Below are 12,988 nucleotides of genomic sequence, written 5' to 3'. Positions count from 1 at the left end.
GGCGGAGGTGACGGTGGGTGGCGGCAGCGGCGGTGGTTGGTGGTGGTGGTAGTGGCATCAACGTAAGGTCGGTCAAAAATATAATTAAAAGTGTCCTATTCACCTTTTACTAGTAAAGGGCAAATAGGGTGTCGAATCCACGGGGAATCAGTGGAAAGTATGAAAGTTCGTTGCTTTAATTACCATCTACGTCTAAACTAATTGCTTTTTGCAGTTTGTGAGAGTAATTATGATAACGATTGTAAAATTTAAGTTGTAAACAATTGTGAGAAGAGGGACCAATCTCCGGGTTTTCAGGTTGTGTAGAAACATGGGTAACCTAATTACTACCAATTGGAAATCACATAGACATGATTTGCTAAGTACTTGTTTTGATAAATAATTAACAGATAATATATTTGATTGCAATGATCCACGATCGAAACAGAAAGATTGATGCAACTGAATAGTAACCTAGATAATTACCAATCCTAGATTTCATAAACATGAACAAGTTCAATGGTTAAAGGTTGAAGACAATAACAACTTAGAATTTAATCCCAATTGTTGATGACAAAACCAAATAACTGATGAACAAGTATGCAAATTATAATCCAACAATGTTTAATCAAAAACAAATAAACAATAAAGATAAACTAACCGAATTATTAGTCAAATCTCAATCCAAAAGTTTGTAAAACTAAGTCAACCTAGTTCCTAACACAAACCCTAGTCCCGGAGATGATCACGGGTGGTTTAGCCGCTCATGTTCTTGATTTGATCTTCAATCTTGATGAGAAATTGCATGATTGATGATTGGGTTGAGGTTGTGAACTCCAAAATACGTCCTTGGGAAGTGGAAAACGGCTAGGGTTAATGATAATTTCGTTTGGGGAATGTTTGTGCTTAAATAAGGTGGAAAAACAGGAAATTCGCAAGTCAGATATGGGTTCAGCGCCCAGTGCGCCAAAAACAGCGCCTAGTGCGCCAAACTATACTTTCCTTCTGTGGTGCGCTGAAATCAGCGCCAAGTGGCGTCGATTGCTACCGAACTTCCCATTTTCCACATTTTGACCTTCCAACTTGTGTGTATGCTTCCAATACTCCGTAATGCTTCCCGAAAACCTTCCGTCAAGCTCCAAAAGCCATTCATTATGCTCCGAGTACATGCAAATCAAAACCAACTCAAAGTAACCCGTTTTCATACACATAATCATGTAAAACCTCATAATTAAACACTTTCAAACATGATTAAACACCCTCACATCACATCCCCACACTTACCTTTTGCTTGCCCCCAAGCAAACCGATACGAAATTACTCACCATAGTAACAACACCTCTAAACCCCTAAACCAATGCAACCGTTTAAGTCCCAAGTCATACCCGTTCCATAGACCGACACAATCAAGATTGACAGTCCGACAAGCAATTGATGCACTTTCTAAAACTTAAGACTTGTCTATTCAAAACTAACATGCTTAGGATTATACACATGCTACACGCCCCTCACAATAAACTCTCCTCTCGGTTTAAAAACTGAACTAGCGTGTAATGTGCTAGTATTTATACACTCAAAACCAAACATGAAATCCTGTAATCATAGGCTTGTATAACAATCATACCTCCACTATATCATATAACACGACACGCATCAAAAGGACTTTCGATTTTGGGCTTAGGGTAAGGGTAGGAAGATTTTTGGCTTATATTTATAGAGTTTTATGTGGCAAACAAACAAACAACCAAACCGTGACAACTTTATTTGCAAACATAACAAACTTTTGGGTTGGTTTCTACCCAAGACATAAACAATATCCACAAAACTTCTATTTTTGCTCTTTTTTTCTATTTCTGATTATTTTTCTTTTTCTTTGTTTTCTTCTTTTTTTTTTCTTTTCAACTATCCATACTTTGTCGTTCATGGTCGGTATCAAACAATTCACATTGGGTGGACAAACGAAAGGTAAATAGGCTCAACAGGGCTACTAAGGGTGATGGTTCGGTAAACATGAAACAAACATAACTGGTGTAAGGGATATCCTAATGCCTTTATCATTTACGTGCGCATATCAAACCACTGTCTCAGCATGAATCAAATCATACAAGTTCTAACACAGAATAACATGCGGCCTGCTCTCATCAAATGAAGTCAAAATATAAATCATTCTATCATTCTACAGGCTCAAAATTCTCACCAAGAAAGGACAAAAAGGGTTGTCAACATGTAGCATATGCAATCTAAAGCATGTTACCCCTAAATAGACATCTCTTCTCAATTCTTTTATACTAAAAACACCTGTCGGACCTACTCTCATGAAACTTAAAGGAACGACCATGACAAGGGACTATATTAGATTACTACCGGCAAGGAACCCATTAGTGATTGAAACGTTCGGTTTTCGTATCCATTTAGTTCACTTACGGAGATGAAATTCTTTAAAATTTTCAAAATTTTCAATTTTCTGTTTTTCATCGTTTTCAATCACTTTCAACCTCTTTCAATCCTCTGTCCCAAACCTTTCCCTTCCCGGGTTTCTATATCCCCACACTTGGGCGACATTGTCCCTAATGTATAGTGCTTTTAAAACAAAACCTAGGAATACCAACTAATAAACCTCATGAGCGACCATTCCTAAAACAAATAAATTAACACATTCCCTAACATATAAAGTTAAACACCACCAAGAGCACAAATAAAAATGCAATAATAAACGTGCGATAATAAAAGTGGAACAGACTCCCCTGGTTTGAAGTGTAGAATCCTCATGTGTCATGTTCCACCACGACCGTATAGCATTTCATTCGCGGACGTGTCCACAAGTACTCGGGTCAATCTCTACAATTAGTGTTCAGATCATCCCTGTCCAAATGGAGATTGAGTATGGACAGTTTTGATTGACTCTAATCCGTGCATTGTCCGCCACTGCAACTAGGACGTACTGGGACTTCACCAAACATCCCCACACTTGGACCATTGCACCCGTAGAGATCAATAACCTGATAACCTGCAAAAGTAATCACGCAAAAACAAAACAAATACACACTACTCTACATCCTCGGGCTGCCTCCCGAGAGCGCTAAGTTTATAGGTCTTCAGCCAGACCGTACCTGATATTCGTTCATGGGGGTCGAAGTGAACATTTACCCACCGAGTTTCCTGCATATGCTTGGTAATTGACATTCCAAATTCCTATATGCTCTCTCCTGCCAACGATATTTGCTGAATCAGTACGAAACCAGTGAAATCCACATTTGCCTGCCGAATTTCCACAGTGTGTTCGATAATTGACCTGTCGAGTCTTCACCTTCTTTCCTATCATGAATACGTGTGTTGGATCATCGTATAGCCACTTCAATATACCTTGTCCGAGGTCTTCTCTACTCACCTTTCTCTTATTCCCACTCGAACCATCGTCCCCAACTTTGTTAGTTGGAGTAATCAAAATATGCTGCGGTTCGGGATAAACTTGGACTACTTCAGTCTCCAGTTCTTCAGTAGGTGCTAAGTCTTCATATGGGTTTAAACATATAACTTCAAGTTCAGGAAGACTTTCAACCTCTTCTTCATCTTCAACAACCACAACTGGTATTTCTTGTGTTTCTTCAACAAATGCATGAATAGATGTGGTATTATCCTTCACAACCTTCAATGTTGCAATTTGTTTGTCTATTCGATTCGATCGTTGGACCATAGCCTCAGTTCTCAACCTGCTCTCTTGTGCCACCTCCATCATAATATCCATGATTTCGTCAAGTTTAGAATTTTGGTGTTTACCTTGACAATAATTTTGACTTTGGTAATGCTGATCTAAACTCCCTTGGTAATTACCATGACCATTGATTACGTATATTAAAATCATTGTATGTTGACTTAGGGTAGTCATAATAATAACCATTATAATCTTCTTGGTATCTTGAGAAGGGCACCACCTCGGATTTGTAATCATTATAACCCAAATTTTGCTCATACTTGTGGTTGACATTTGACTGATAGTGTCCCTGATATGAAGGTGCCATGTACCCAGACATCAATTTTTCTTTCCAAAATACTGGGTCTGTCCAAAACACTAGGCAATCTTCATGTATGTGAATTTTCCCACAACAAGGGCATGACTGATGAGCTCTATCCATGATCCAGAGATTTCACTTCCTGCACAAACCAACTAAAATACCCGCGTAGAAACTAACATATATAAAAAACTATAAACTACAAGAAATATTTTTGGATTTTTTGTATTTTCTAATTTTTTTTTTGTTATTTTTTAAGAAAAACAACTTACTAAACACTAAGCGCACCGATTCCCCGACAACGGCGCCATTTTGATCGATGCCGTAAGGTCGGTCAAAAATATAATTAAAAAGTGTTCTCTTCACCTTTTACTAGTAAAGGGAAAGTAGGGTGTCGAATCCACGGGGAATCAGTGGAAAGTATGAAAGTTCGTTGCTTTAATTACCATCTACGTCTAAACTAATTGCTTTTTGCAGTTTGTGAAAGTAATTATGAAAACGATTGTAAAATTTAAGTTGTAAACGATTGTGAGAAGAGGGACCAATCTCCGGGTTTTCAGGTTGTGTAGAAACACGGGTAACCTAATTACTACCAATTGGAAATCACATAGACATGATTTGCTAACTACTTGTTTTGATAAATAATTAACAGATAATATATTTGATTGCAATGATCCACGATCGAAACCGAAAGATTGATGCAACTGAATAGTAACCTAGATAATTACCAATCCTAGATTTCATAAACATGAACAAGTTCAATGGTTAAAGGTTGAAGACAATGACAACTTAGAATTTAATCCCAATTGTTGATGACAAAACCAAATAACTGATGAACAAGTATGCAAATTATAATCCAACAATGTTTAATCAAAAACAAATAAACAATAAAGATAAACTAACCGAATGATTAGTCAAATCTCAATCCAAAATTTTGTAAAACTAAGTCAACCCGGTTCCTAACACAAACCCTAGTCCCGGAGATGATCACGGGTGGTTTAGCCGCTCATGTTCTTGATTTGATCTTCAATCTTGATGAGATATTGCATGATTGATGATTGGGTTGAGGTTGTGAACTCCAAAATACGTCCTTGGGAAGTGGAAAACGGCTTGGGTTAATGATAATTTCGTTTGGGGAATGTTTGTGCTTAAATATGGTGGAAAAACAGGAAATTCGCAAGTCAGATCTGGGTTCAGCGCCCAGTGCGCTAAAAACAACGCCTAGTGCGCCAAACTATACTTTCCTTCTGTGGTGCGCTGAAATCAGCGCCTAGTGGCGCCGATTGTTACCGAACTTCCCATTTTCCACATTTTGACCTTCCAACTTGTGTATATGCTTCCAATACTCCATAATGCTTCCCGAAAACCTTCCGTCAAGCTCCAAAAGCCATTCATTATGCTCCGAGTACATGCAAATCAAAACCAACTCAAAGTAACCCGTTTTCATACACATAATCATGTAAAACCTCATAATTAAACACTTTCAAACATGATTAAACACCCTCACATCAGTGGGTGGCGGCGACAAGTGGCGTTGGCGGTTGCTGGTAACGGTGGCGGGTGAGTGGCGACGACGATGGCGGTGGCTGTCGGTGTAACGCCATGCTTCTTCGTACTTTCCATAATTAGAAAGCATTGTTCGTATTTCTATTTTTGGAAGTCTTGTATTCTTGTAATCATCTTTCGTTATAATCGTTGTAATCGTTCTAAAAAAAATCCGAGACTTGGATCATAAATAAAATTCGTATTTCTTTAAATCCGCGTTCTACATATTTCATACATGTTCATACGTTTAAATTCGTGAAACAATTGATACATTATTCGTAATTCTTGAAAACTATGTGTTGCAAACTTCGTGATATACGTGAAACATACGCCTTTTGGATGCATACGATACTTAATTACGACATACATATGCTAAATCATACTTCATCATACTTGTTTTATGTTATTCATACTTAACAAACCCTTAATTTACCCTTAAAACACCTTAAAACCAACAAAAACAAACATGAGGGGCCATTATTGACAACAATTGAAACTTAATTCCCAACCCCCACTCCCTCACCGGCCGTGACTCGCCCCTCTTGGGTGGCTCGCGCCCCGCGATAAGGTCTGATCCGCAAACTCCAACTTCCAGTTCGCGGATTGGGCTGTTTCTTGTGTTTATTTTGTGTTTCTTGCATTTATTGGCACCTAACTCAACCCTAATTCATCCCCTATAAATCCCAAGCCTCCTCCACACATTTTTACTTTGCAAACCCACTTAAACACTCTCTAATAACTCTCAAATCAGCTGGAAATCAGAAGATAATCAGATTCGTTTCAAGTTACTAAAGTGAGCATAAGTTCACTTCTACTTCATCTTTTTCAAAGATTCTTCTTTCTTAGCACTTGGAACAACCTTAGGTATGTTTTCACAGATTTTCCATGGAAAACCAAGGCTGGAACATCACCATAAAAGGCTCCAAAGTGCAATAAGCTTTCTGATTTTGTATAAACACTTGTTTAACATACTTTAAATTGAGATTTCTCAACACATTCCTATGTTTTTATGCCACTAATCAAGACCATGATTATGTGAGCTTAAAAACAAGATTGTGACATGTAAATCCAGAGGTTTAATCTTCACAAACATTCTGTTTTCATAATGTTTTAACCCACAAGTGATGAACAAGTCCTACACTTGAAGTTGTGTGATTATTTGGATAGCTTGGGCTATCCTACATACAAATCCACACACCACTTGATGATTTCTTAGTTAGATAGTATCTATTTCCATTTCCTAATGTATGTTCATGACCATCCTTGTTGTCTTATGACAACTTGTGTATTGGCGACAATTAAAGAGGCTCCTAAATGGAATATTTATCTTCCTACCTCATGTATGACTTCTATGACATTCTTGTATGATAATGGACTAGAACTTATAAATATGTGTTATATAAAATATATAATACTTATGGTGACCAAACTCTTGATGATAACCTAATGGTTATTTGTCAAAATAGTAGGTTATACCATCTAAGAACATATTACTCGTCAAGATTCTAATGGGTACTTTAACCCATGAAAACATTTAAACCCCCATGGGTTTTATAGTGTCAAAGATGAGTATTTATGAGCTAGATGGTTAATTTCTCATATATTTACTTTCCATATTCTTTTGATTCCGAACCCGTAATCTCCGTTATCCTCCAATACTTATACACCTTCGTTTCTTCGTGTTGAAGGACTTGGTGTTCCAACCTCCCACAACAACAACTCTCTCGCGGATTAACAAGTGGAAGCTTGCAAAACCGTGAGAATACTTGAACCCCCTTTTCGTTTACCACCTTTTTGGGGTGTAACATGTTAATCTATAAAACTTACACTTAAACTTTATTCTTAATTGCACAAACATTCCTTATACATGCATGCCTACTTGATTACTTTATACTTTAAACTTGGGGTTATACGTTTTGTGTTAGACTTATCATTAACTTCGTACGAGCCTATCCTTGACATATATAGCGCTATAGGATTAACGCACCACCCGTATTCTTGAGGTTATGTTAAGAGCTTATTGCGTTTTATCATTGGTTTGATTAGTTAAACACATGCCAATTTTACTGTTTATCTTGTTTCAATAGCTTGCCATGTGGAATTGTTTAAACTCATTTTTATGGTATGTATGTATGAAAACCTGTATACTCGCCTTTGCTTTTGCATTGAACTTTATTTTAAACATGTTACAGGTTGAGGATGACGATGATATGAAACCGAAATAGTGATGATGCCTAGATACACATATAGACGTCTTAGGTTTAATATGTTGTATCAATTTTGTGCTTGTTGTTATGTTATTTTCAAGTATTAAACATGTTGTACTTGTGTTTCCATGTATTCTAACTCTTTTGAATGATGAAATGAAAACGGTTTTGATTTAATTATTGTCACAATTAGCGTTATGTGTGATGAGCAATTCTTCGTTCCACTCCGATGATTCCGCCATTGGTTGGGTGTGACAGTCGGGGTGGCGGGTTGCGGGTGGCGGCGATGGCATCGGTGGTGGGTTGTGGCGAAGGTGAAGGGTTGTGGTGTTGTTGATGAATGGTGCAAGAGGGGATAGAATGAAAAAAAACATGGGGTGGATGGAATGATTTTGAGGAAATGAAATGCCTTTTGGAATGGGTAATTCTATTCCATTGACCAACCAAACATCATTTTCTTCGTGCTCTCGTAATCATCCATTCCATTCCGCCTTTCATTCCTGCGTACCAAACACTGACGAGACACGACCATTATCCCTGAACAACATCATGTAGCTTCTCGAGTATTTAGCCGTGGCTCCAACGCAAACCATCACTCTCTCTCTCTCTCTGAAACATAGAGAGAGAAAGTTGTGTTGCAGAGAGGTTATCAAGGAAGACGACGACGTTTCATTCATATATTTCATACATACACAACAATAATCCAATAACTATCGTCAACAATGGCGAAGAAGAAAGCTACGATGACTCTCAAAGACTTCCATGGCGGTTCAATTCCTTCTGATCTCTCTCTCCCCTCCGCTCCTGGCGAGTCAGTACCTTTCTTCTCTCTCTAATTCGTTTTCATAACTCTCAGATTTCAGATTCTCGTTTTGCTAATTCGAAATCGAATCTTTTTGTTGTTGTTTACCGATTTGGATTAACGTGAATTAGATTGATAGTTATGTGAAATAGCTTGTGTGTTTCGTCGATTTGATTGCGTTTGTAGAAGATCTGTCTGTGAAAAGTTGAAACTCTAGGTGAACGTTCGAATTTGTTGTGTGTAGTAACGACGATTCATTTTCGTAAGTATCGGATTTGAGATTGTACGTTTTGCTGATTCGAAATCAAATCTGTTTGATTTTGTTTACTGACTTGGATTAACGTGAAGTAGATTGATAGCTATGTCTGATAGCTTGTGTACTTTGTTGATTTGATTGTGTTTGTAGAAGATCTGCTAGTGAAAAGTTGAAACCCTAAGTGTACGTTCGAATTTGTTGTGTACTCGTTTGCATTTGATGATTCAGCTTTGAATTCAAATAAGATGCGTTTGTTTTTGAATGATTGTGTTGATGAGTATGTAGTAGGAGATGGTACCTTTCTTCTTTCTCTGATTCATTCTCGTAAGTACAGAATTTGAGATTGTTCGTTTTGCTGATTCGAAATCAAATTTGTTCTCTGTTGTTTACTGACTTGGATTAATGTTAATTAGATTGATAATTATGTGCGATAGCTTGTGTATTTCATCGATTTGATTGTGTTTGTAAAAGATCTGTGTGGTAACGACTAACGGATACTCGTTTACGTTTGATGATTCATTTTCAAATTCAGTTATGATGCGCCTGTTTTTGAATAATTGTGTTGATGAGATGAGTATATATTTAACCTAGCAATTTTGTATTTACTTTTGGCTCATAGGGTATTACATTTGATCTCTAGAATCAGTGTATGTTTACTTTTGAGGAACTGATAGATGCTTGTTTGTTTAATCTGGGCCCTCTGGAGCTAGGTTAGAACATAACAAGGTTTAGTTTTTTCTTACATTAATTTGTTTATTCTGTGGTTTGTATAGAACTGTGAGGCCTTTAAATCATGTTGGATTTGATCGCCAATCTTCGTGGACAAATCCTATGGGAAGACAAGATCACAGACTACGACCAGGTTCAGCTGGTGCTGTAAGAACTTATGATGATAAGACCCCATTTCTAGCTCACAATGTGCAAATTGGGCGTAACTTTGATGAAGATGAACGAAAGCCATTGGATGGGGGGTCCGCACCTCGTCGCACAGTGAGTGATGAAAATATTCGTGGTGGTACTGTTGTGCCTGTTCGCCAGGAGCCAAAATCTGATTACCCGTTGGCGGGGAACGTACCAGCTCGACCTGCAACCACCCCACTTTCTCAGTTTACAGGTGGTAGTACGGGGGGTTCTTTTGCAGCCAGGTTTAGTGAAGCAGCTAATGTTAGTAGTGGTACTAGTAGGTCTTATGTTAAAAGTGAAGTGGGATCATTGGGTCCAAGTAACTCAAATGTGGGTGTTGAAAGTAAAATAAGGGGGCCGTCTCCAAATGCATGGGGTCCTAGGAAAGTGGCTGTTGGGATTTCAGAGTCTGTTGCGGCTTCTTGGTCTGCTCCTGATGCTGCAACCAAGTTAGCCCATGCAAGTGCACTCGAGAAGGTATCTTCAGGTCGTTGGCTTTCAAACCAACATAAACAGATAGATGTAGAGGTCATCAGACATCCTGAGCCTGAAGCTAAAATACAATCTAAAGGAAATACACACTCCACATTTTCTTACGGTTCAGCAGATGTTTCGGGTGGCAGGAGTTCGAGCATGAACGACAGGTTGCCAATGGCTAGAACTTCTACGCATTCGGATGGTGTTCAAGTTCAGCCATCTCATGGTGGGGTAACACTTGGTGGACCAGAGTCGACTGAGCGGCCCAAGTTGAAGTTACTTCCGAGGTCTAAACCAGTTGACAGTATTGAACCACTTGTAGCTTATAAGCAGGTATTTTAAGTTGGAATTTTTTGAGAATGTCTCTTTCGATCAGTATTGATGTTTTGATAATGGTCGTGTGCTTGTAGACTATGCCACAGTCAGGGGAGTTAGTTACTAGAAGTGACACTTATGGAAATGTGAATTCTTCGGTACATAACTTAGCTGGACTAGACGATGCTAATCAGGTATCTGAGCGACCAAGAGTGAACTTAAAGCCGCGGCTACAGTCTCTTGAACAAATTGAAAGAAATACCGAAAGAGAAAGGTACCAACCACCTCATGTGCTTAAATATATTTTGTAAGTATCTAAATGGAAACATGTAAAGAGTTGAAACAAATAGATCTTCATCTATAGAGAAAGTGCATATTGTAGAATCAAAACTTTGAGGACGCTGGTGGACTTTCAGTTGCCGTTTGTTCCTGTCAATACGGAAACACCAAAAGCAAAACTTATAATCAAAGAAATATATGATTATTTTGAAAATAAGTTATGTGTGTAGCACATTATTGGTTTGGTTGACACTTCACAGAGTCTGTATTTACAACTAACAGCTATGTCCTCTACAGGAACGCCGTATTTGGTGGTGCTCGCCCGCGGGAATTGGTAAGGATTTTTTTTTTATTATTTAAGTTATCAATATGTGAACTTTTTTTATAAACTAATGGTTTGTCAAACTGGCTCATTAAGACCTACTAGTATCTTTGTATGGTGATATTGCTGGTCATGTTGTTAGGTTCTGAAGGAGCGGGGGGTCGATGATGTTGCTGTTACTCAAGACATGATCCAATCTCCTAATAGGTACACATATACTTGAATTTATTCATTTTTAAATATAAGAGTAAAATGCCATTTTCGTCCCTGAGGTTTGGCCAGTTTTGCGACTTTTGTCCAAATGTTTGTTTTTCTGCATCTAGATCCAAAAGGTTTAAAATCTTGCCATTTTTGTCCAACTCGTTAACTCTATCCATTTTTCTTCGTCAAGTCAAGTGTATTTTCGTCTTCTTTCCCCGTTAAGGGTAGTTTGAATACTTTCACATTATGCTAAATGCTTGTACATAAAGTGGAAAAGACCGAATTGCCCTTTAAGTTAACAAAAAGGACGGAAATACCTCTGGCTTAACGGAGAAAAGGGATGGAGTTAACGAGCCGGATGAAAATGGCAAGATTCTAAACTTTTTGGATCTAGATGCATAAAAAAACAATCCTTTGGACAAAAGTCGCAAAACTGACCAAACCTCAGGGATAAAAATGACATTTTACTCTAAATATAAAATAACAACCTTTTAACATTCTAGCTTTTAGCCCAGATTCTTGAAACATGCATCTTCTCTTTTCCTTTGTGTACTTCCTTGTTGGCATCATTAGAGATGATGATATTGATTATGGGTTTTCATAGAGTCGAGATGTCGAATTGGGTTACGTTTTCATGCGAACATGTCAAAAGGGTAGATAGAAAAAGCTTACCTGAAAAGGGCCAAATGGGTCATGATGTGTTTTGTTCTTGTAGGATGAAAAAGGACATTACTAGGGCCGAGAACCCGCCCATGAACCCAACCGTCACCTCACGTCAAAACGGGAAATCTGAACCATTTGATCATCATAGAACCGGAAAGACCATTGACAGGCGAGAAGCAGAAAAATCAGATGCTCAAAGAAGAAGCAACTGGAGAAACGACAACCGCAAGAGCAGCAGGGACCTCGAACAGCAACAGGAAAGACCGCCTTCACCAGAAACCTGGCGCAAACCTGTGGACCCTGAACCATCAGCTGGACCTCGTTATGGAAAAGCAGCTTCAGCGGTTGAGCTGGCCCAGGCCTTCTCGAAATCGGTGTCTGATCCAAAGGTAGTAGCCATTGATCGTTTCTCTAGCCAGAGAGGTCTTCCCGGTCAGGCACAGATTCCATTTTCTCGGCTAACCAGCCAACCCGCCACTAGATCTCATATCAATGGACACTGATTGTCATACAATGTTCACTTCTATCTTTGTTGTCTTCTGTTTAATTGGTGGTTATGGGTTCAACCATGGTGCGTAGAGATGCTCAAAAGGACTTGACCAGGGCCCGGCCTAAATGGGTTTGGTTTTTTAAGTCGACTCAGGATCTTGATTTACAAATGAAAACCATTTAGATATCAGATTGAGCAATTGTTTTTTTTTTTCTGTCAAGTTTGTTTACATGAGCCAAACCTAACGACGATGATGGTGTGGCTGATGAGCTATGATCATTAGTGCCACAACAGGCAACCTGTGTTATGGGTGTTTAAGGTTTGGTTGGTTGGTTTCAAAATAAGGGAAACCTTCGGTTGGGTTGGCCGGGTCGCCTGGTTTTGTTGTTTTAAATTACGATTTTTTAGTTTTTTTCCTCAGAATACAATTTTATAGTGACTTTACAATTGTACATATACATAGCTGATAGCATGATGTTTCTAAAAAAAAAAAAAACAAATTATAAATGTTGAATGGTTGTATACTCTATACGTCTCAT

General features: G+C 38.4%; 1 protein-coding gene across 1 annotated transcript; it reads left to right on the top strand.

The window, feature by feature from the left end:
- The first annotated feature begins 8,304 nt into the window (after window positions 1-8,304).
- Window positions 8,305-12,661, top strand: LOC110911876. The gene is made up of 6 exons (XM_022156527.2): window positions 8,305-8,552; window positions 9,573-10,512; window positions 10,590-10,768; window positions 11,071-11,107; window positions 11,238-11,302; window positions 12,012-12,661. Exons 1-6 carry the CDS (start codon window positions 8,464-8,466, stop codon window positions 12,460-12,462), a joined length of 1,761 nt encoding a protein of 586 aa, XP_022012219.1. The 5' UTR covers window positions 8,305-8,463; the 3' UTR covers window positions 12,463-12,661.
- Window positions 12,662-12,988: the final 327 nt, after the last annotated feature.

Source organism: Helianthus annuus, chromosome 15 (genome assembly GCF_002127325.2).
Source record: "Helianthus annuus cultivar XRQ/B chromosome 15, HanXRQr2.0-SUNRISE, whole genome shotgun sequence".
Classification (NCBI taxonomy): domain Eukaryota; kingdom Viridiplantae; phylum Streptophyta; class Magnoliopsida; order Asterales; family Asteraceae; genus Helianthus; species Helianthus annuus.
The sequence above is the reverse complement of the archived record's forward strand: the minus strand, read 5'-3'. Positions and strand labels throughout refer to the sequence as shown.